Raw genomic sequence first — 25,435 nt, 5'->3', positions numbered from 1 at the left:
CCCGGGAGAGCAGGGGCTCTCCCACCCAGGGGTCCAGCAACGTGTCTGCTGTGTGGCAGCCTGGGCAGCCTCAGAGCAGACGTGGATTGTAGGTTAGCTGTAAGGGGGCATCTCTAAGATGCCCTCTGGGGTGCTTAGTACATTAAATCCCACACTGGCATCAGTGTGGGTTTAATGTGCTGAGAAGTTTGATACCAAACTTCCCAGTCTTCAGTGTTGCCATTATGGTGCTGTGGAGCTCGTGTTTGACGAGCTCTCAGCACCATGTACTTGTAAAAGGCAGCACTGTACTTGCAGTGCCCAGGAATGGACCTGGGTACTGTAGGGGCACAGGGCTCCTGCTCCTGTGCCCACACCATAGGCATAAGGCACCCAGCCAGAGGGGTGGCTGACATATGCCTTGGCAGTGTAGGTGATGGGCATGGCACACAGAGATGTGTGCCATGTCGACTCTTTGTTTTGTCCTGCACCCAGACACTCAGCCTGCAAAGGCAGTGTGTGTGTGTGTAAGGGTACAGGGCCTCTAAGGGTGGCACAATGAGTGCTGCAGCCCTTAGAGGCCTTCCCTGGTCACAAGGCCCTGGGTACCTAGGGTACCATTTACCAGGGGCTGACATGTGGCCAGGGTTTGCCAATTGGGAGTTTGTGTGTTTTAAGGAAGGAACATAGGCCCTGGGCACCTGATTGGCAGGAGCCCAGGGCACAACAAGGAAAAGTGCATCAGCTATTAGGCAAAAAAAAAGGGGGGGTTACTGCAACAGAAACCCACTTTCTCACATTTATCCCTTGATTTTTGGCCCCGGTGCCACTGCTGCACCATTCAAATCAAGTTCCTTTTAACTGCAATATAACTGCTATTGTCTGCCTGTATAGTTGTAAAATATAGCACTATTAGGTGTTTAGAGGAGTTCTGACAACTTTTGGGCCCGGTTCCATTGCACCTGCTGCACCATTGTATTCATGACCCTGTTGTCTACAAGGTACTGCTGTACGTGTGACTGCCTGTTTACTATTAACATCTAAAGCAAAAACCAAAGGAAATGATGGACGGAGTGTTGAACATTGCAAGCACTCACCCCCAGTCTTTGGTCACGAGATGGGTGACTCCTCCTCTGGACAACAGTGCGCATGGGCATCCACTCCATCCTCAGTTTTTTTCCCGCCATTGGGTTCGGATGAACCTTTTTCCGTTCCAGCAGAAAACTTCTAGCAATCACAACTCTCAAAACTTTATTACTCGATGTCGAAATACCATCGGACCGGCTCCGGACGCGGCTGATGGAAAGGACACCCTTTAAAAAATGCCCCCAATGTGGAGCAAAGTTCCCCCACAGTGATCACCACGAGGTCTGTAATTTGTGCCTCTCACCAGACCACAACGAATCCAGCTGTCCAGGCTGCGCCGCATTCCGTTTGAAGAAAACCATCCGGGACCGAAGAGCTCAACGCCATATCATGGCCAAACCGGTTCCGGAACCAGAAGACATCTTTGCCCAGGATGTCCCTGACGACGATTCCGAAGACCTCCAGATCGTGTCCGAGGCCGCCGATTCTGATCCGGGGCAGCGCGTGAGTACCAGCTCCCCTACCCCCAACCCCACCAAAAAAGACATTGGTCAAGACTCTTCCAGCTGGGCCCAGTCGCGACCCAAAATCATCTTCAGAAGCCCCGCCTCCGGGCCCGGCTCCGAAGAAAAGTAAGCCTGCAGGTGGCTCGGGCTCGAGCAAACCTCATTGTTGTGCCTACAATACCTTCGGCACCGAAGCAGGCCCCAAGGCCGAAATCTCCATCGGCACCGAAACGTTCTTCGGCACCAAGGTCTCCACCGGCACCGAAAGGTCCTTCGGCACCGAAAACCTCCTCGGTGCCAAAAAAAAGCCCATAAAGAACCTGCCGATCGGAACCGAAAAAGTCGGCGCCAAAGCCACCTTCGGACACTGAGGAACGTTTTCGGCCAGATCCAGCGCAAAAAAGAATTTACATCAATCCTAAAACCGGACATGTCACAGCAGTGCCATACAAAACAAGCATTTACAATGCAATGGTCTCTGCATTGTTAAAGTTAGAGCTATTGGAATTGCTGATGACATTATTTTTGTTTGTTTTAGTTTTTAAAACATTTAAAGAAACGGCATTGTTATTTACAATGTCAATAGCTTAATCACTCTCAAATGCGAGACCTATTGCACCCGCACCCACACAGAGCCACACACAAAGCCACCCACACACACACAGCCAACCACAGAGCCACTCACATAGAGCAACCCACACACAAATGGAGCCACCCACATACACCCAAATACAGTAGCGAGGACTGAAGGTCCCTTCGTTCTAGGTGAAGGAGACATTAATTTTAGAGATTGGTTTCTCAATCCCACGAAGCAGGAAACTCCTTTTAGGGGAGATGCCTCAACTGGTAACCTGCTCAGTCCCTAATGCTCAACATCTACCTACTAGGTAACCTATGGTGGCGCCCTTTGGTACTTTACAAAGTATACGACAACTTTCAAAGCGATCAAATGCTTTTGCTGGATTTGTTCCATGCTAATTGCCCAATATTATAGTCAATACAATGTTTATTGTGCAGATTACTTAAAACCATGACAATATAAAACATTTAAAAGCCATAATGTGCAAAGAGCAAATGGAAACTCTAGAGTAACCGGCACGTAGTGCCCAAGAGTAAAACTCAAGATATACAGGCAGTTTTGAGTACATTTAAGGTATTTGGCTATTTAAAATCTATTGTGAGTGAGACGAGCAGAGTTTTTGGTGAGAAAAATAAAAATAATTTATAATCAACCATTAAAATGGAATAGATACATAGCAAAAGCTAGAATTCAATTACGAAGCGGTCAAACATTCCAATGCCTTATAGTCCATAGTGCAGGAACTAAAAATTATCAAACCACGGTCATCTCTATACTTCGTTGTGTATTTTTTAAGAAGGTCCTGCAGAGCTTTAACGTATTCTTGCCAATTCGAGGGAAATCTAATACATTTTGTAGGGTTCGTGTGGAATGACGAATCTGTCCGAAAGTGCACCGAGATGCAGTCAATGCAAAACGGTTTCTAGCAGCACCAGATGAATAGTCAACAGATGTGGTGTGTGTAAAGAGAGTGGAGAGAGACAAGACACAAACTTACAGTACTCTCACCATTTAGTAGACTCCCCGTAAGAGGGCCCAATACCTTATTTACAACCACCAAACTTGTAAGGGCATCAGATGGCGCTGATCATGTTTTCATGAAAAATAACAACACCATGAATTGCCCTGCACTTCAACCCACATTACTAACCTTAGGCGTCACTTCATAGGAATGCTGCTTCGGTGCATTCGTGAAAAACTCACAAAAAGATTAAATCCAGGACAATCAAACCACTTCCGTCTTGGGGGGTGAGATTACCTATTTAATGGGCCGGCTAGAATGACGCTCAATAGCAGGCGGAGGATCAAATGCTGCAGTTATTCAGTCAGCGTATCTGCACTGTGCAGGAAACATTTTTTTTTTTGTTTTCACTCAACTGCAATTGAGGATTTTACACGTTTGATGGTAAATTGTTCACAGGGCGAACCTTCTACAGGCCCAAACAAAATATCGGCTAGGTTCTCCGAAACAGCCGCACTCTCGCGAGCTGCGCAAGAACAGCAGCATTTCCGCCATGTTGTTGAGTTCATGGAAAGCACAATGGCAGTTGTTATACCAAGAAGGTAAATAAGTACTTTACGTGCCTGCACTTTACAATGCCACGGCGCCACGTAAAAATACAGAATTATCGCCCTGCTCCGCTCCTGCCACGAAACATCTGCGCTCTATGGTAACAGCCCGCAGTTCTTTTAGCAGCCGAGCCGAACGCGCTCATGGCGATGTGAGAAATGTGGCGAGCTCTTTAAAATAGGTACCTGCTTCTGAAGGTCCTTTCAAAGCCTGCGGGGAGAAATGTAGAGCACAGCTGGCTGCTTCTGATACAGTGGTCTCAGATTTAAAGGGCAGGAGCCGAGAGCAGGGGGAGAGGACAAGCACACCACTGCCTTTCTCCAAGGCGAAGCAGAAATGCCTCGGAGAAAGGCAGCAGCGCTTTCGGATTCGGGGGCGTGTTCTCCTCTTGCCATTGGCTGGAGGAGATAATCAGAAAAGTTGAAAAAACACGCCCCCGAATCCGAAAAGGACGGGGCCTGTTCGGAGTGACGAAGCTCTTCTCCAATGGCTGGCCAGCATTCAAGAGGCCAGCCAATGGAGAAGAGGGGAGAAGAGGGGCGGGTTCAAGCCCCTCTTCTCCAAGTCTTTAAATCTCGGAGCGAGGGGGAGGAGCCTAGCGCGCAACCAAGATGGCCGCGTAGGTGCGAGGCTCCCGAGGACCTCCGCGACCTCCTGAATTAATCCTGGCGATATCCTGTCCTTGTTGAGGGGACTGTGTCGGTGAACCCGAGCTGAGGCGCCACCCGTTTTTTGGGTTCGAATCGGACCCCGGACACCGGTGGGAGCACCGATCGAAGGTTGCGGCCTTCTCCGCGCCGACCCCCCGGATTGGAGTAGTGGGGCGATCCGGGGACAAAGTGAACAACAGCGGCGGGCAAGGCTGGGCGACTCGCGTACCCCGCGCTTTCACTTTCGCTTTTGCGCCCGCCTTGCCCTCAAGCGAGGTAGGGCTGCGGAGCGGGGTGCGGTGGTGTGGCCTTGTCCAGGTGCCCGGCTGGCCCGCCGGCTGTGGGTCGTCCTGCGGTCCAGTGGTCGCCCCCCCCCCCCCCCCGGAACCCGTGAACTGGTTTATCGGCCCGTTCGAGGAGACTGGCACGACGGTGGGAGAGCAAGCATGTCCACCAAACAAGATGGCGACCGGGCGAAGGTGAAGACGACCCGCCGTGGCCCGGCGCACCAATCCAACAGTATGGACCGCTACACTCTCCAGAAGGGATCTCCGGAGACATCGCGCACATCCCCGGCGGGCCCGACGGAGGCATCTGCTCAGCCGGTGGATCTGACCCTCCGGGACGTCATGGGCGCCATCGCAGAGATGAAGGCCTCGGTGGACCAGCGCTTCGACACCCTAGCGCAAAAAATAGACTCGGTCCTTGTGGATGTGAGCCTCGTGAGGGCTGACTTGTCCAAAACGAACGACCGGGTCGATTCCCTGGCCCACACTACAACGAGCCTTACGACGGATGTGGTGGCCCTCCAGAAGGAGGTGCGCCGGCTTGGCCAGGCGAGCGCCCTGATGGACCGGCGACTGGAGGATTCCGAGGGTCGGGCCCGGAGTAATAATGTTCGTATTGTGGGGGTGCCGGAGGGACGAGAGGCGGAGGCGGCAGATCTTTTTGTGGAAGACCTGATCCTTACCCATCTCCAGCCCCGGGGGCTGAGTAAGCTTTTTGCGGTGGAACGTGCTCACCGGGTCCCTGGGGGCAGACCTAAGGCCGGTGCCCCGCCACGGCCTCTCATTGCCCGGATTTTTAATTTTCGGGACAGAGACGCTATCCTGCAGACCTCCAGGCAACAGGGACCGGTCAAGCTTGATAACATGGATGTGCATTTCTACCCAGACTTTACTCCGGCGGTCCAAAAGCAGAGACTGAGTTTTCTCGGTGTTAAACGTCGCTTACGGGACCTGAACCTTAAGTACTCAATGCTTTTTCCAGCTAAGCTGAGGGTGGAGGTGGATGGTCGCACGCACTTCTTTGACCGGCCCGAGGCGGCTGGGGACTGGTTGGACACTCTGCCAGGAGATCGGGGCCGAGGGGGTGCGGTCGGCGGGGAGGGCCCGCCGGATCAGAATTGAGGGGTGAATAATAGGCCTTGCTCTGGACAACATTCCTTTACCATTTACTGATCGTATATGTTCCCCTCCTATGGAGGTCGTTCGGGGTCTGTTGGGGGCTTCCCTCCTCCTCTGGGGGACTAGTTAGTTTTCATTTATGGGGCGACAGGCACACTGCACTTTGGGGGGGCTGTCTGGGCTCATGCAGGGGTGCAGGGAGGGGGGAGTTCTGTTGGGTTGGGGGGGTGGGGGGGGTGTGTTGTTTGTTTGCACCGCAAGGCAAACCCGCTACTGTATTGTTGCTCTCAAGATGCTCTGTGGGGGACGACTGATTGCTTCTACGTACGATGGGGGGTAGGGATTTGACTGTGTTGTCATGGAATGTTAACGGCCTGGGGGATAGGATTAAGCGTGGTGTGGTCCTGCAGTACTTGAAACGTATTTCACCAGATGTTGTCTTCCTGCAGGAGACACACCTTATAGGTAACTCCTTTCATGCAATGAATCGGCGGGGCTATCGTTTGGTGGCCCATTCGGGCTTCACTTCGGGCTCGCGGGGGGTGGGTATCATGATCAAGAACTCGCTCCCGTTGGAGATTGATGAGGTGCGCCATGATGAGAGGGGACGCTACACTGTCCTGGTGGGTAGAATGGAGGGTAGAGTGTTTATTTTTATATCAGTGTACGTCCCGCCTGGGTTACAAGCTACTACATTTGCGGACCTGGGGCGCCTCCTCCTGGACCTTCCGGGTGGCCTGCTGGTGGTTGGGGGGGACTTTAATGCGGTAGCTTCTGGGTCTATGGATCGTCATCCCCCTAGGGACCTCCCCCGGGCACAGGCGTGGCTGTCCGGCCTTTTAGACACACTGGGCCTGGTGGATTGCTGGCGACTAAAGCATCCCGCACAGCTGCAATACACCTTCCACTCGGGTGCCCATGGTAGCCTCTCGCGGCTTGATTACATCCTTGTCCCGGCGGCCTATGCTGGGAGGGTGGGGGAGGTGTGCCATCTGGCGCGGGGTATTTCAGATCACTCCCCATTGCTGTTACATTTCGATGTCTTCCCGAGGGGGGAGGGCAGGGTGGCTCCAATCAATGCATGGTATTTGCGCGACCCCACCATTCGTGCCGACTTGATCAAATCCTTACAGCGATATTTTGACGAGAATGTGGGGTCTGTCCCTTCGGCCATCTCCCTGTGGGAGGCTTTTAAGGTAGTTCTCAGAGGGGAGGCCCTCTCCTTTATCTCCCATGCCCGGAGGCGCGAGCGGGAGGAAGTGACCCGGGTGGAGGCCGAGATTGCGGAACTGGAGGGTGACCTGGGGAGCGGGGTAACGGATGCCAAGCTGCATGTTCTACACCTCAAGCAGGCGGCCTATAGGGCCCTCGTCACGGAGGCGGCCAGGGGCCTCAGTAGAGAGCAGCAGGGGCGATTGTATGATGTGGGTGATAAGGCTGGCAAATTGATTGCGTGGTTGGATAAGAGGGAGAGAGCGAGTCGTGTGGTTCCTTTGATTGAGAGGATGGATGGTGCGTGTGTCACCGAGCCGGAAGCCATTGTCTCCTGCTTCGCGGATTACTTCCGCGAGGTGTACTCCCCGGTTTCCCCCTGCTCGGAGGAAGATTCCCATGCCCTGCTTCGGGACATCGCGCTGCCCTCCCTTACGGTGGAGGACAGGGATTTGCTGGACGCTCCTCCCACCTCGGACGAAATTGCCCTGGCTATTCGCTCGGTTGCATCCGGCAAGGCCATGGGCCCCAATGGTATCCCCATCGAGCTTTACAAGCTACGCCCGGATGTACTAGCGCCCCACCTGCGCGCGATGTTCCTGGCGGCCCACTCGCAGGGTTCCCTCCCGCCGGACCAGCGTCTGGCCACAATCGTGGTGATCCACAAGGAGGGGAGACCCCGTGAGCGGGTCACATCCTATAGGCCGATCTCGCTCTTGAACGCGGAGCCCAAAATCCTCGCCAAGGTGTTGGCCAACCGGTTGGTCGGCGTGGTGGGCGATTTGGTCCACCAAGACCAATCTGGCTTTATACCCCACCGCAACACGGCTCTTAATCTGCGACGCTTGCACGGGGTGCTCGCGCGTGTCCCGTTTGTGCGGGAGCCGGCCATCTTGGCGTCCTTAGACGCCACCATGGCGTTTGACACGCTTGAATGGCCATACATCTGGGCGATGCTGGCGAAATTTGGATTTGGACCGGGATTCATTAGCTGGGTCAAATTGTTGTATTCGGGCCCATTGGCGCAGGTGGTGGTGAATGGGCGAGTCTCGGCCCCATTCGCGCTGGGGCGGGGCACGCGTCAGGGTTGCCCCTTGTCGCCGCTCCTGTTTGCACTGGCCTTGGAGCCCTTGGCGGAGTGGCTACGGTGGCACCCTTCTATCCGTGGTCTCCGCTGGACCCCCGAGCATGAGGACCGCGTGTCCCTCTATGCCGATGATATCCTTTTGTATCTCGCCTCCCCGCGTAAATCGCTGATTGTCCTGGTTGATGTTTTGCGCTCCTTCGGTCGTAACTCAGGCCTCGTCATCAACTGGGCGAAATCCTGCGTATATGTGCTTTCCGGGGAGGCTCCGGCCCTACCACGGGACTGCCCGATCCAGATTGCCTCCCAGGGGTTCCGGTACCTGGGTATATATATTACCCTAGACCCGGAGGCCCGCTATGAGCGGAACTTGCTGCCCCCCCTCCAGCGCCTGAAGGAGGACGTTGCGCGTTGGCGGCGTCTTCCGTTATCGCCGCTTGGCCGAGCGGCCTTGTTTAAGATGATGTCCTTGCCGCGCTTTCTGTACGCCCTCCAGAACACTATGGACTTGGTTCCGGCGCGCTACTTCCGTGAGGTGGAGAGCCTCCAGCGGCGCCTGTTCTGGGACGGGAGGCCGCGCATTGCTCTGGCTAAATTGACGCTCCCGTGGTACGATGGGGGGGTCGCCCTCCCGGACATTAAACGGTATTACTGGGCCTCCCAACTAGCTGCAATTAATCATGGCCTTTACGGGCCCGCCTTGAACCCGGCATTTGAAATGGACAAGATGCTCCTGCCCGGTGGCGATTACAATCGAGCGCTCTACTCTGGCGCGCCCGACTCCCGTCTGACGGGACCGACGCGTGTCATGGTGCGTGTCTGGCACGCGGCTAATGCAGCTATGGGGTGGAAGGACCGTTTGACCCGGGCGTCACCGCTATATGCGTCTGAGAGGTTGGGCTCCCTGTGGACATCGAAGGGCTTCGAGAAGTGGGACACGATCGGAATCAGCAAGGTGGGAGATCTCTGGACGAGGGGGGGGATTCAAAACTTTTGAGACGCTGCAGACGGAGTTTCAGCTGCAAGGCAGTGAGTACTTTCGGTACCTACAAGTCCGCCACGCGCTGGGCTCCGTCTTTCCGGATGTCGCGTCCATCCCGGAGTCTTCCCCCCTGGAGGACAGAGTGCTGGATGGCCATGTTCCAGACAGCACAATCTCCCTTATATATAAAAAACTGATCAACGACAGATCGTGCCTGCTGATTAGTCTCCGCGAGGCCTGGGTTGCCGACGGGCTGGAACTGGACGACGAGGATTGGATTTCCGCGGTGGCCTCTCCGAAGGAGGTGGCCATCCCGGCTCGCCTTCGCTTCGTCCAGCTTAAGATCCTTCACCGGGTTTACGTGACGGGGCCAAGGTTTCTACGTATGGGCTTTGCTGGTGACGGATTGTGTAAGCGTGGCTGTGGTGCTTTGGCAACTTTCATGCATATACTGTGGGAGTGCCCAAAGGTGGAGAGATTCTGGCGTGGTGTGCATGAGGTTCTGCGTGTGGTTACGTGTGTCGCGCTGTTGCCTGAAGCGAGGAGATGCTTGCTGAATGTGTGGGAACCAAATGACTATTCGGTCCCGCAGACGCGGTGGGTGACTTTGGGATACATGATAGCTAAGCGTGACATTGCCCAATTGTGGGGATCCCAGAGGCCCCCGGCGGTGTTGGCCTGGAAAGAACATATGGATTGGTGTATGTTTCGTGAAAAGGTAGTGTATGTGGCGAGGGGTAAGCCTGGGGCGTGGGTGAAAATCTGGGGCCCCTGGAACGCCTACCGCGGGGGTATTTGTGAGCCGCCACTGCTACCGGCTGCCTCGCCAGCTCCGTCCCCCTAGCCGACCCCCCTCCCTCAGCCGTGGGCATGTGGTTCCCCAGTCCCTGATCTACTCCCATTCCCCTCTTCAGAGTTTTGCTGCTGGTCGGGATCCCCCACTTGCGGAGCACGTGCCGTCACTTTGGATTGCGGGTTGCCTTGCGGGTGTGGTTTTTTTGTGTTGTTCTGTTTTGATAAAAGGTAACCGTATTGTGGGTTTGGAGTTATGCGGCCTGCGCTATTGATGGCTCCTGCTTTACCAATCTGCACCGCCAAGAGACTCTTACTGTATGTATGTCATGTGCTTTTGTCACTCTAGCGGCCGGCCGGGTGGTTGTAGGCCCATACCTGTAACTTTTTCAAAATGCAATAAACGGTTTCCAAAAAAAAACAAAAAAAAAAAATCTCGGAGCGAGACTGCGCAAGCGCAGCCTTCAAGCCGAGACCTAAAAAGGAAGCTGGACACACCACCTCCTCCAGCTCCTCTAAAGAAGGACTGTGCCACTTCACCCATACGTCCTTCCTCTCCTATATTACCTCCTATCCCATCCCCCCCACCCCCTTCTCCTCTACCATCTTCTTCTCACACACCACCTCCACAGGATGATGATGATTTAGGGGGAGGGGGAGACCTGGATTTCCTTAATGATCCCACTGATCCTAATGATCCCTTTACACTCCTGGACACGGCACCCATAGATGACTGGGCTTACCCTATGCCTGACATGCCTGATCCCACTCCATACCCGATCCCACTCCATACCCGATCCCACTCCATACCCGATCCCACTCCATACCCCTCAATATCCTCCCCTCCTGATGACCATTTAGGGTTTAGTCAGCTCATAAACAGGGCGGCACTGTTCCATGGCGTCACCATGCACACAGACACACCAAAAGAAGATTTTCCCCTCGACACCTTTTGAGCAGTCGCAAAAAACCGTTCACATTCTACCCATGATTAAGGGAGTGATAAAGCACGCCACTGAGGTTTTTAAAGACCCTGTTAGGGCCAGGGTTCTTAACCCCCGGATCGAAAAAAAAAATACATACCGGCACCACAGGATCATGCGTACATCAAAGCGCAACTCCCCTTAGACTCTTTAGTCGTGTCAAATGCCAGAAAGCGGGCGAACTCCCAAACAACCGGAGACACACCGCCCCCAGACAAAGAGTCTAAACTGTTGGAGGCTTCCGGCAAAAGGGTTGCCGCACAAGCTGCTAACCACTGGCATATTGCCAATACACAAGCCCTATTGGCTCGCTATGATGGGGCTCATTATGATCAACTGGAGGACCTTTTGCAACACCTGCCTGATCAATACAAATCCCAGGCCAATGACCTCATCCAAGAAGGCAAACTAATATCAAATGCCTCAATCAAATGTGCATTAGACGCAGCGGACACCGCCTCTAGGGCAGTCAACACAAGCGTATTACTTAGACGCCACGCATGGCTCCGCATCTCCGGCTTTAAGCCGGAAGTACAAACCACCATTCTTGCTCAACCCTTTAATCAGGAGCAACTATTCGGACCCGCAGTAGACACTGTATTAGAAATAATGAAGAAAGATAATGAGACTGCCAAATCAATGGGAGCATTAGTCTCCTCAAGCCAGAGGCTCCTTTCGTCGCTCCTTTTATAGAGGGGCCTCCAAAAATGTGGGAACAGACACCTCTTCCACCTTCAAAACATCAGGACAAACATCCCCTAACAGAGGATATTTTAGAGGAGGTTACAGAGGAAATAATACCAAAGGCCGAGGGCGGGGCAACAACAATACCCGCACCTCTACAGCCACTAAACAGTGACTTACCACCACTCCCCCCAGACCATTCCACTCCGGTCGGGGGAAGACTTCAACAGTTCCTACCTGTCTGGAATTCCATCACAACAGACAGGTGGGTAAGACAAATTATCCAATCTGGCTACTGCCTCGAACTCATAAACACCCCCCCAAACATACGACCCAAATACCGTCCCATGTCGCCTCACCACCTCACGCTCCTCAAACAGAAAATTCAGTCTTTGCTTCCAAAACATGCAATAGAACCAGTTCCACTCCAACATCAGGGCACAAGAGTATACTCTCAATACTTCCTCATTCCCAAAAAGGACGACCTTAAGACCCATACTAGACCACTACTAAACCAGTATATACAATCGGATCACTTCCACATGATCACTCTTCAACAGGTCCTTCCATTACTTCAACAAGGCGACTTCCTTGCCACATTAGACCTCAAGGACGCATATTTCCACATCCCTATGCATCCTGCGCACAGGAAGTATCTACGATTCATGGTAGACGGTCAGCACTATCAGTTTACAGTTCTCCCATTCGGAGTAACAACCGCACCCAGGGTATTCACCAAATACTTAGCAGTTGTCGCAGCGCACCTCAGAAGACAACAAATCCATGTCTTCCCCTATCTGGACGATTGGCTCATAAAAGCCAATACTCTCGACAAATGCGTTCTCCACACTCACCGCACTATTCAAACCCTGCACAACTTGGGATTTACCATCAACTATCCCAAATCTTAACTACAACCCTCCCACGTACACCAATACTTGGGAGCCACCATAGATACATCCAAGGCCATAGCTTATCCCAGCACAGCCAGGCTAGCCAACATACAAAATCTCATAAAATTTCAAACCCAACACTCTCTTCCAGCAAGAGTGTTTATGCAACTCTTAGGCATGATGGCGTCATGCATCTCCATAGTACCCCATGCACGCCTTCAAATGCGTCCCCTGCAGGAATGTCTAGCACAACAGTGGAATCAGGCCCACGGACAACTTACCGATCTGGTGTTGGTGGACAGCCGCTCACTTTGTTCACTGAAGTGGTGGAACACCATCAACCTGTCCAAAGGGCGGCCGTTCTTAGAGCCTCTTCCACAAATTGTGCTGACCACCGACTCATCTCTCACAGGGTGGGGAGCCCACCTCCTTCAGCACACCACTCAGGGCAGGTGGACCATTCAACAAAAACAACTCCACATCAATCACCTAGAACTTCTGGCGGTGTTCCTAGCACTCAAATCCTTCCAAGTGCATCTAAAAAGCAGAACTGTCCTCATCCGCACGGACAACATGACCACAATGTATTGCATACAGAAGCAGGGGGGGACACATTCTCAACAACTGTCCCAACTTGCACAACAAATCTGGAGATGGGCAATTCCCCAAAACATCTACCTGCTAGCAGAACACCTCCCAAGGGTTCAGAACCAGGTGGCCGACCTCCTAAGTCGCCACACACAGCAAATACACGAATGGGAACTACACCCCAAAGTCCTACTCCCATTCTTCCAAAAGTGGGGACAACCAGACATAGACCTATTCGCCACACAAGAAAACGCGAAATGCCCAACCATCGCCGCCAGATTTCCACACCCACAGTCAAAGGGCAATGCGATATGGATGAACTGGTCAGGCAGATTTGCGTACGCTTTTCCGCCTCTCCCACTCATTCCATTTGTGGTACGCAAACTGAAACAACAGTCGCTAACACTCATCCTAGTAGCTCCCACTTGGGCACGTCAACCCTGGTTCACCACACTTCTGGAACTATCTCTAGTTCCACATCAAAAATTACGTCTCTCCCCGGCTCTATTAACCCAGAACCATGGAGAAATCAGACACCCAGATCCTCAAACTCTGAACTTGGCAATCTGGCTCCTGAAGTCTTAGAGTTCGGATACCTCAACCTTCCTCCAGACTGTATGAATATCATAAAAGAAGCCAGAAGACCTACTACTAGGGCGTGTTATGCAGCAAAATGGAAAAGATTTGCCATTTACTGCACTAACAATGACATACGTCCACTGGATGCTTCCATCCAAAACATCGTTTGCTGCTTACTACACTTGCAAAGATGCAATTTAGCGTATTCCTCTATACGTCTACATCTAGCGGCATTAGCAGCCTACTTGCAAAATAGACGACACCTGTCCCTCTTTAAGGTACCAGCCATTAAAGCATTTATGGAAGGTCTTAAAAGAATTATTCCTCCAAGATTACCACCTTCCCCAGTGTGGAACCTTTAATATTGTTCTAACCAGGCTCATGGGTCCCCCATTTGAACCAATGCACAAATGCGAACTGCAGTTCCTAACATGGAAAGTGGCTTTCCTTGCCGCAATCACATCCCTGCGAAGAGTAAGTGAAATACAAGCCTTAACTCTTGAAGAACCCTTTCTACGACTACATCGTAACAAAGTGGTTCTTAGGACAAACCCAAAATTCCTCCCTAAAGTCATCTCCCCTTTCCATCTAAACCAGTCAGTCGAACTGCCAGTGTTCTTCCCTAATCCAGACTCAGTAGCTGAGAGGGCACTTCATACCTTAGATGTTAAAAGAGCCTTGCTTTATTACATCGACATTAACTGTTTGTTGCTTTCGCTCCACCACACAAGGGCATCCCTATTTCCAAATCTGGTATAGCCAGGTGGATAGTTAAATGTATCCAAATATGTTACCAAAAAGCTAAACGTACTCTTACAGTTCCCCCTAGGGCGCACTCCACGCGTAAAATAGGGGCTTCTATGGCATTCTTAGGGAACATCCCCTTAGAAGATATTTGCAAAGCAGCCACATGGTCTACTACACACACCTTCACTAAGCACTACTGTGTCGATGTGCAATCCAAACAACAAGCTTCAGTAGGCCAAGCTGTCCTAAAAACTCTATTCCAAACTGCTGCAACAGATACAGGTGACCACCGCTAGGGGAGACACTGCTATATAGTCTATCCTTAGTGTGTGATCTGCAGCTCATATGCCTCGAACGGAATATGCTACTTACCAGTATGCATCTGTTCTTGGCATGTAGAGCTGCCTATTTCTTTTTTTATACTCATTCAATCCATGCCACTGTTCATGACATTGGCAGGAAGAGAACAAGCCTTATATTTGCTTCAGTGATCTGTTCATCTGGGGCCGGATTGGATAAACTGCCAGGAGCTGCTAACTGGCATTGTGGAGCTATTTAGCACAGTTCTATGTATTGTTAATTTGTGCAGCTTGGCTCCATTTAGTCTTGCTGCAGTCACTGTCTTGAAGCAGTGCTGATATCACAAACCAGAACAGTAAGGCCGGTGGAGCAGTCTCCCAACTGGAACAAATCAAAATGACACAGGTGCAAATTCAAGAGTGTTCAATTGGGCGCAATGCTCCATGGTGTGGATTCTCCAAGTTTAAATGTGTAAAGCGGAATGCAAATATGAGAAGCACAGATTCTCATCATTATGTGGGGAAAGGTTCACAGCATATGAGCAAACTGTGCACAGTGAAATTGTGCATGGGCAAACAGCTGATGGAAATGTGTTTGCGCTCTTTCACCTTAAACACTTATATTGACTCCTGGTGACATTTCAATATTGATTAAAAGAACGGGAACGTTTTTTTATTTGCATAAAAGGTTAAATCCAACAGTTATCACGCGGGTTTGGCGGTGAGGTCCTGTAACACCGCCAAACTCATATTCAGCCCCTTAATGTCTGTTGATCTTCGAAAAGAAGATTTTCATCCACCCAAGTAAGGCTTCATTGTCATTTTAGTTTTAAAATGCACTTAACTTATTAGAAATGTAACATGTAAATGTTCTTAGCATATAGAGTAGTTTAGGTTTATATTCATAACCTTTTGATTACAAATAGCTCACTTCCAAAACGTTGCTTGCTCAATAGTCCTTACACAACACCGTTCCCCCTCCTTTTCTGCAGTACAAACGCCATTGTCAATAGTTTTAAATCTACTAACTTATTGTAATGCTTGTATATATTTCTAACATCTCAATATACCGCCAAACCAAAAAAGTATCCAGGCATACTTATTTTAATAGTTGTTGTTTGCTACATTTTGCAGACGCTCCGTTTCCTTTACTTCTTCCATATAAGTGTAAATAATGGATTTAGATGAAATTGCATTTAGAGGACTGCTGGAGTGAATCTTTTGTGAAGCGTTTATAGCACACCCCTGCCACGTGCCAAACCAACCATAATAAACCAAGTAATGTGGCTACCAGGAGGTAACATGGGTTAGACCGAGTCAAGGATAACAGATGCGCATTAACAAGACAACCAGCATTGGAGAACACATGCACAATCAACCATACAGAGCATGTTACCAGGTGAGAGTTTGCAAACTGAGCTGGCTAAGGAGCATGTTAACCTCGGCATGGTGCAGCAGATAACGACACTCGTACTGCATGGCAAAGAGCCCTGTAATCCATATTGCTCACACCCATCCTCCCTCAAAGTTGCACGGTAGCTGCAATTTCAATTGTTGGGATCATCGGGTGGGCTTCCAATGTGGAATTCAAGACTAGATTCAACACCTGATTGCTCACCACTAAGGAAGTATAGCAGACGCTCTTAGCACTTGCATATGGAGCAATATGCGTAAGCCAACAATGGTTACAACAAGAGGATGGCTTCGATGTAAATATTTAAACTGTACATTATTTGACTGTAAGGCACCCCATAGCAACTGAAGATGAGGCAGATTTCCTGTTTCAATGCTGTTCCAGAGAAACCATTTCTAAACAATGCTTGCTATTGTCAAATGAATGCCTAATGCACTAAACAGGAATGTAAAGATCATATAAAACAAGGGAACGGAATCGAAAAGAGAGAAGGAGAAACGGAAGTGGAGTGGTGTGTGCGCGTGCTTGTGTACGCCGCTTCACGTGAAGAGAGCAGTCTGCTCTTTTTCGAAGCACATACTCGTGCTTGTGGTGCGCCGCTGCACGCTCCCGCAAGGTGTATGCTGCCACAAGCACGAGTATGTGCTTCGAAAAAGGGCTGAACGACGCATTAAGGTCCTCCTATGCAGCGCTTGTGCGCTGCGTAGGCGAGACCTAAAAAAGCACGCATACTGTTAGAAGCTGTCTGCCTTGTCCGTGGGAAGAGATCTTATCTTCACAGTGAATGAGGCTTTAACAGTGTAAACGACTTTAATAGCAGTATCGTAAATGCATGCACCCAGGTGAAGTTACCAAAATAATGTCCCACAAAAAAGCGAATGAATACAGCAATTCGGTAATGGGAACTGGTAAGAGCCCCCTTTTAAAATATATTAAATAACAAGAGATTTCACAAGCACAGTGCAGGCGCTGTGCAGGTGAAACATAAAAATGATTTCACCTTTGCAAATTGTTCTCTGTACTGTTTTCACACACCGCTTTTGCCATTTCCATTTGTATGCGAATTATGCCACCTTGTGGACCATAAAAGAAGGCACATTTATTTAACTGGGAACGACAAAGGAAGCATTCGTCCCAATTCATGCAAAATTCATTTATTTAAAATGTCTATCCTCTAGAAAATAGTCACTCTCAGTTTAAGCCTTGGAAAAGTCCTTCAGTGGATGTCTGCAAACTTATTGTCAAATCACAAAAATTGGCGTGACACCCTCTACTGGTGCGTGGAACAGTTTTCTTGGCACACCTATATCCAAGTAGGTGGTGGGACGCTATTTTTATGGTTTCTCTAAGGCAGGCGTGAACCAGTTAGTGCCTTTTGTTCTCTCTCTATCTCTGTATGTTTTCCTTTTGAGTAGCCTGACAACAATCCTCGTCTCACTGACACTCTCGCTCAGTAAAATTCCTGATGTTTACCCTAGATTGTACCTTCATTTTTCCTACCACAAAAAAAAGAACAAGTCAAATTATTTTTTGCCGTGAACACCAAAAAAGTCAATCATCTTATCTCCTGATAACTGCGGTACAAACTCTAGTTATCAAGATTGGCCTTTGAAAGTACTATCTAAGCGGGTGTTCCTTACCCTGTCTCCCAGTGCCATTCTGCTCTATGTGACAGTTTGCTACCGATCCACAAAAAATTAAGAATACAATCTCAATACTTGCTGTACAAAATTCTACATTGGTTCCTTTCCAGGCATAAGTTAAATTCAAACTTTGCTGCCTTCCTTGTAGAGCAGCGCTTCTCAATAACCCCTGCTTATGTGACCTGGCTACTGTCGATATTTGGCAGAAAATAAAACGTGAAAAGCAGGAAGTCAGTTCAGCTGGAAGTTTCTTCAGAACATCTGATAATAAAAAAATCCTGTGGTGCTGCGATTTCTGCTTAGAAAACTCTTCCCTTTGACTTTAGAACTTAATCCTTCCTTGTCCCATTCCGAAAACCTTTAAACCCCACCTCTCCCACCAACGCCTGATCCATGTCTGATTCTTTTGCCATTCTCCCGCATACGGATTGTAGTCCTTCTTGGTTCGTATGTTTGCTCCGTTACTCCTATTTTGCTGCATTAGACTCCAGGCCGGACAGGCCGTAGCGGCACCGGGCTTTTCCCCGGTGGGCCGCCAGGATGAGTGCCGGTTGTGGGCAGTTTTTGTTACCAGGGGCCTGCAATATAGGCCGCCCATGTAACAAAATCAGCCAAAACTGGCCCTTGCAAACAGCTCAACGGCACCCTCTACTGCCCCCTGGGGGCCGGCCAAGCAGTTTGCCAGGGCCGGTTTTGGTTCCCAATCTGGCCCCGATTAGACTTGGACACTAATGTTCCAAGTAATGTTTTTTATATTCTTCTGTGGTGCAGGTGTACTTTATAAAAACTATTAAATCAATAAAATGAGCTCACCAAGGATGCATATTAACTGCCTGATTTTTGTCCTTTAGGGATACTCCACTTGGGCACTAACACTAGGTACCACAAGTTCAGATATCCCAACAGTAGTGTGTTTCACACACCTTGCATTTTGACTTTCCAGCAACTGGCAGTAAGACTTGCCCACCAAACTGGAGTTGAATCATGAATGTATTTTCGAGGTAGATGCATTGAGTGGCCCAAACAGCCAATGTTTCGACTCGACACCCAATTCCTCCCATTTCCCTGTAAGTTCACAACCTGTGACCTTGACAGGAATGGCAGATCCCTTTCAACAGGTGTTCTCTATAAAACTTCAGGAACCCTGGGCTACCAAATCTTGGGAAATACCCGGATATACCACTTATTCAAAGTATGCTAAGTAGCTGGCGAAAAAAAGAAATAGCGGTTGTATGCAGGTATCATGCAGAACAGATCTATGCCTGTCCTGTAAAACCTGGAATGAGACTCACTGGAATTTATAAGTCGTTGATATCCAACTCCTAGACTATTCAGTTTTGAGAATAATAAATATTTATGCACAATAGAAGAAGTTGGCAGGCTTCAAAGACATCTTAAATGGTATCACTGAGGCATTGTATTTGCCTTCTGAGCACAAGCTAGTCCATCTAATTTGTGGTGACCTAAACTGCAAGATGAGAGTGGGGAAACAATGGTGAGGCTTTAGAATAATTAAAAAGAAAATGTGGTATTCCTTCAATCAAACACGGTTTAACAGGGAAAGCCGTTTAGAGAAAATGTCTAGTCCACTTTTGTTCAGTTGAGGGCCTCATCTCAGCTCGCATCCTATAAAATGAAGACTACACCGTGCCCACCTAGAATACCCATAGAGCACAATCTGTAATTGATTAAATCCTGATCAAGACGATTGATTGGGACAGAAGCGAAGGTAAAATGGATACTGGAAAGTGACTGCAATCCTAAGGGATTTCAGTTTCCATCAGTTTTTACCTCCAGTACTGGAGGTACAATCTGCCTGCACCGAGCCTAGCGGAATACAGAACCTAAACAACACCTGGGATTTTGGGGGTCAGGTTAGAATAAGGTGAAATTCCAACCTTCAATCTAAAACTGAAGTGTGAAAACGCGCCCCTTCAACAGTAGACATTCTAAGACAGATATTGACTGGTTCAAGTGAGGCAATTACATTACCCCTTTATGACCTTTGCTGAAATTTGTAACTCCACTTGTTTCGAGATCTTGCACTTTCAATAAATCTTTCAGAAACAAAAAAAAATGGAGGCATGTGTTGGTTTGACAAAGAAGGCAAGGTGAAGAACTTGGAACTACAAAGTGTGCTTCAAAGTGAATCCATCAGACAGGCTATAAGGGCAGCCAGACCAAGTTACAAATTATTCATCCGGGAGAAGAAACTAGATTTTGCAAACAAAGTGGCTGACATTGGGAAAAGCTGCCACAGAGAAATATTCACAGGCTTTCTGATGGATGATCAAGGAAGCCCTTGGAGTAAAGAAAATATTTTTAGAAGCGAAATATTTCAGAGGCAGCATGGGTAACCCATTTTAACACAATTTTCATTTCCACAAAAATCCTCGTCCTCCATTTTTTTGCCCTCTGGCGTTGATGCTGGAGCCATTAGCAGCGTAACAACTGCTACTCTGATAGGGTTGTTTACAAAAGATAAAGTAAGGGAAACCATAGAAGGCCTCCAGAAAGGAAAGGCACAGAGCCCTATTATTATTCCTCTGGTTATATTTTCCTCGCTGATGTAGAGTGGTGGTCGGAGACTCTTGCAGAAGCTTTTTATGGCAATAGTGGCTTCTCAAAGCTGCCCTGACTCTTGGCTAAATATTATTGTTTCATTGTACAAAAAAGGTCATAAAGATGATCCAAAGTCATACATACCAATAAGTTTAATTGATCTAGATTGTAAGATCTTCTCCAAATTAGTATTGACGGTTCTCGATGAGTGGGTCATTGGTTGAAACATTCTTCCCCCCCCCCCCCCCCCCCCCCCCCAATACAACATGGCTTTAGAGAAGGTCTGTCCACGGTTAACCAGATTTTTACCTTCCCTCATTTAATCTAGAACTTCAACACAGTTATGAAATTCCCCTTCTACATGGCATTTTTAGATTTTTCATCAGCTTTCGATCTGATCCGAAGAAATTGCCTATGACAAAAATTGTCCTAGTTAAGCATAGATCCTAGGCATTTGTCACTAATTCAAATGCTGTATACGGGCACCTCGTCCCAGGTAAGACTTGGTCAAAAAGGGCATAGCAACAGGAAATTCTATGTCAATAGAAGGGTCCAGCTGGGAAGCTTTTTTGCACCACTTCTGTTTTTCTTATTCATCAATGACTTGTACCAGGAAGTCAGGAAAGCATCAGCCCTATTACCAGAGTGCCTCTTGGAGGAATGGTCCCAAGTGGATATTCACTGGGATGATCTAGTGTTTTTGGGAACCTGTGCTCATCGCTCTCTGGAGTATTGTAACAGCAACCAGCTGTTGCAGTGGAGGCCCTTAAGTGACAGAGTTACAGAGGTGACCATTAGCCCCCCCGCCCTCAAATGCCAGGAGCACCACATCAAATACACTAAGCTCCTAGCTATATGCCTAGCTCTCAAAGCCTTTGTTTGGGTCATTCAGCGCAAATTGGTCCTCATCAAGACTAACAACATGCCAGCCCTGTATTGTGTCCAGAAGCAAGGTGGTAATTGTTCTCTTTAGCTATCCGCACTAGTGCCACAGTTCTGACAATGTGTCCATTTGCCGCAGCTTACATTTCCAGGCAGAGAACCTTCCAGATGTGGACTATGTCTTTGCCCGACCTGCTCAGGAGGATGCAACAAAAGGTCCAGGAGCAGAAACTCCACCCTCAGATCTTACTCTTACTCTCACCGTTGAGGCACCCCCTCAAATAGAGCCTTTTGCCACCCACCCCCAACTCAAAATGCACAGATTTCACTTTCAGGTACCCACAGTTCATGAGCAATGATTTTTTAATGAACTGGCCACAGATATTTACCTACGCTTTTCTTCCTCTTTCCATATGTGGTAAGGAAAATGTCTCAACCATCCCTCACACATCTTCATGACCCTGAGGCCTGGTCTGGTGGCTTAGTGGAATAATGCGTCCACTGTAGGAGCCTGTGTTCGACTTCATGGCCACTGGTTCAAATCCCGGTTAGTTTACTCAGCATTTCATCCATCTGAGGCCGATAAAATGAGTACCATTGAGTTGGGTAACAATAAACATCTGTTATTCAGTGCCAAGACATCCTTGGTAAACGTGCGCTTTACAAATACAAAAGTTATGTTACTTTGGTGAGACGGCCTTCACATTCAACATTCATTGATGTCCACCATCCCCTACAAGAAGCTCCTCAATAGGATGGACCTTCTCACATAGAATCAAGGCCAAATGAAGCACCAGACAACTCAGCCTAGCGATCTGGTAGCTGATGTTTTAGTTGGTTATATCAGTGTCCTGTACGTGTGCATGACTACATGACCATGTAGTGCTGAGCAGTGGAAAAGGTTTGTCCAATATTGCATCCCCAAAAACCTGGACCCCCTTAAATGCTGCAGTCTAGGACATTGTTACCTCTGGCGCTTTCAATAGTCCGAACTTGCCTACACCTCCATACGACTGCACCTGGCAACTATTGCTGCCTACATGTGAAACCGGAAACCTTCATGGAGTGCCTCAAGGTTATCGTACCATTCAGGGTGCCTCCTGCCCCTGCATGGAACTTTAACGTGGTGCTCGCCAGACTCCTAACCTTCTTGCCTCCCAGTCCCCTTCTCGAAGCCCTACACTCTTGCCCATTTCAGTTTCCTCACATAGAATTTGGCATTCATTGTAGCCATAACTTCCCTTTAGACACATCAGTTAGCAATAGCCACTTACTGTGCCAGAACTAATCATTCAGGTTCACAGGAAGTGGTGTTCTCAGAACTAATTCGTCCCCAAGGTAGTATCCACTTTCCACCCGAGTCAAACTGTAGAGCTCCCAGTTTTCTTCCAGCAGCCTGACTTTGTGACGGAGAGAGCCCTCCATACGCTAGAGGTTCAATTGGCCCTCATTTACTATTTTGATATGACTCCGCTCTTCTGAAAGTTTGACAAACTTTGTAGTTTTTGACAAACTTCACCTGACCCATCTCAAGGCTGGCATAGCTTGGTGGATAGTCTAGTGCATCCAGATCTGCTACCATAAACCGAAAAGAACCTTACTGCCCCTAGCCCTACCCCATGGCATGCTTGACCCGCAGTAAGGCACAACTTAGCATTTTTGGGCAATATCCTGCTAGCTGACACATGCAAAGCTGCCACCTGGTAAACCCCAAACATGTTTACCAAATGCTATTGTGTGGATATGCAGGCTGCCATCATGCTTGGCCAAACAGTGCTAAGAACTTTGTTTCAAACTTCTGCGCCATCCATAGGCTAACCACCACTTATAAAGGTTACTGCTGTATGCAGAGCATGTGCATCTACAGCCACACATGCTATGAATGGAAAATGTTACTTAACCTAAAAGCATCTGATTGTAGCGTGCAGTGCTGTAGATTCACATGCACCCATGCTCCTCCCCAAAGCCTGTCTGCTCCACATTTTACATTTACAATAGGCATAGTGCACTATGCTGCATTCACTCTCCACTCTTATACTCCTGATCACTTGCTGTGTGAAAAACAGTCTAAAATGGAGTCTATGTCCATGTGCATTGCCCACTAAAGGAGAAGTCACAGTGCACCCCGTAACTTGTCTTAATTCAACACTAGTTGGCAGGAGTACGCAGAGCATGTGCATCTACAGCACTACATGCTCAGAACAGATGCTTACAGGGTAAGAAACATGTTTCTTGTGATGCGTGCATTGTATTTGCTTCAAAAGAAATGTATTGTTTGTTTTCAAAGTGCTGTATCCTTTAAGCGGTGTGCTCATACATGGCTCAAAATGTTTGCCTCTCTTTCCCCAGGGTCATGCGGTAGGACTTGTGAAGAATCTGGCCTTGATGGCCTACATTTCTGTGGGTTCTCAGCCTTCACCTATTCTCGAGTTTTTGGAAGAATGGAGTATGGAAAATCTGGAAGAAATCTCTCCAGCCGCTATTGCAGAGTATGAATTTTGTAATGCGAGTGAAATTCTTCATGGTTGGCTCAACTGTCCTGTTTATAAATTGAATTGGTTTGTTTTTCTTGTAATATTTTCACAGTGCAACAAAGATATTTGTCAATGGATGCTGGGTGGGGATACACAAGGACCCTGAACAGTTGATGAACACCCTGAGGAAACTGAGACGACAGATGGACATCATTGTATCAGAGGTAACATTGAGATTTTACTTCCAGGATTCTACTGTGCAGTTTTTTTTAATTTGTAAATTTGTTTTAATGATAATTTCCAATTTTGTCCTATCGGCGAGTTATGTTAATTGGTTAGAAGGGCATGTTCTAAGTATTCTATAAAGTATCTGGGTTTTAATTAAAAGCAAGAGAACAGGGAAGATGGCTACATAACCTTTCTTAATTCAGAAACGGCCTGCTTTTCAAATTGGAGATTACTAGCGTGACTGTCTTAGGACCCTGTTAATACAATAAAAAATGTACCTCTATTAGTGTTGACCAAGTTTTTTTTTGTTTTTTTTGGTTAAAATCCCAGCTCATTGTCTTGATTTATTGGGTTTTTCTTATGTGAACAGTAGCCAATACCCGTAACCAAGAAGATGGCTCAATGGGTTGATCACTCACTCCTTTGAGCCAATTCAGTAGAAGTGGGTACAGATTCAGTTGTACTTTTCCACATACCACGTTTTAAGACTCTAGCACGTTCAAGCAGAGCATTTGAAGAGTGGTGGTACATAACTCCTGTTTAACCTTCTGCAGCCTTTCCAACTATGTGATAATAGATATCGTAATTAATTGTGCCTTGAATTTTGAATCCTCTTCTGAAGACCGTTGTCCTCAGTTTTAACTGCAAATTGATTGCACATGCAGAAGCTGGAGGTATGTAACTTGTCAATGAGCTTCAAGCACTTTTTATCATCACCACTTGAAGTAGAAACTCTGCATCGTTATCTAAGGCAGTGTCCCTTCAAGTGTGACCGTTTGGCTGAAAGAACTCTCTTGATGTTCGGTTATCATGAAGCTGTGGTCTGAAGCCATAATTTATCGCACATACACCAAAGTTTACTGGCAGTGGCTAAGCAGAAATTGCTCAAAGGCATGAAAATTTTAATTACGAATGAATATGACGGTTGTCAAGTGTTATCTAACAAACAGCTCAGTTTCCCAAGTTAGAGTGATAGGTAGAATGTTACCCTCTTTTGCCTTAGCCATGGAGAGTGACCTGTCTTTTTATGTTGCTGTTTGAGACCTGGGAAATGGTACCAAAATTGGTGTGCGGAAAAAGTACGACTGTTGGTATACCCCCAAAAATTTGCAGCTAGGAAATCAGGAGAATTTTTGTGAATGACTTTACGAACTATTACCATAGCTTTAAAAAGTACACTGTATTTAACAGAGCCATGTCTTAATACTGGTACTGGTATAATATAATGCATATTTGGGTAGATTGATAAGGAACCTGGCAGCGGTGTTCTGCACCAATTGCAGTTGGTGCAGAAGAGATTGCAGAGAGGACATTAACCTGCATTGTCGTAGTTTGATTGGATCAAAGCATTCTTCAGGCCTCTTTTGCTATGTCACAGTTAATTTATTTTCCTCCACCAATATCCTGATTTGGTTGTGCTTTTTGCTTTAGGTGTCGATGATCAGGGACATCCGAGAACGAGAAATCCGTATCTATACTGATGCAGGTCGAATTTGTAGGCCACTTTTGATTGTGGAGAAGCAAAAGTTGCTGTTGAAGAGGCGACACATCGACCAGTTAAAGGAACGAGAGTATAACAATTACAGGTAAAAAACTTGGAAAATAGTTGTGC

General features: G+C 48.2%; 1 protein-coding gene across 1 annotated transcript in view; it reads left to right on the top strand.

Moving 5' to 3' along the window:
• POLR2B (RNA polymerase II subunit B) overlaps positions 1–25,435 on the top strand; it is a 138,834-nt gene that overhangs the window by 33,800 nt on the left and 79,599 nt on the right. Inside the window, exons 12-14 of the mRNA XM_085641182.1 lie at positions 23,471–23,610; positions 23,708–23,819; positions 25,255–25,409. Of these exons, the coding sequence (XP_085497308.1) occupies positions 23,471–23,610; positions 23,708–23,819; positions 25,255–25,409 (407 nt within the window). The remainder of the gene's footprint in view (positions 1–23,470; positions 23,611–23,707; positions 23,820–25,254; positions 25,410–25,435) is intronic.

The sequence above is a fragment of the Triturus cristatus genome, chromosome 2_2, assembly GCF_964204655.1.
Source record: "Triturus cristatus chromosome 2_2, aTriCri1.1, whole genome shotgun sequence".
NCBI classification, from domain to species: Eukaryota; Metazoa; Chordata; class Amphibia; order Caudata; family Salamandridae; genus Triturus; species Triturus cristatus.
Note: the sequence above shows the minus strand (reverse complement) of the source record. Positions and strands in the feature narration are given on the sequence as shown.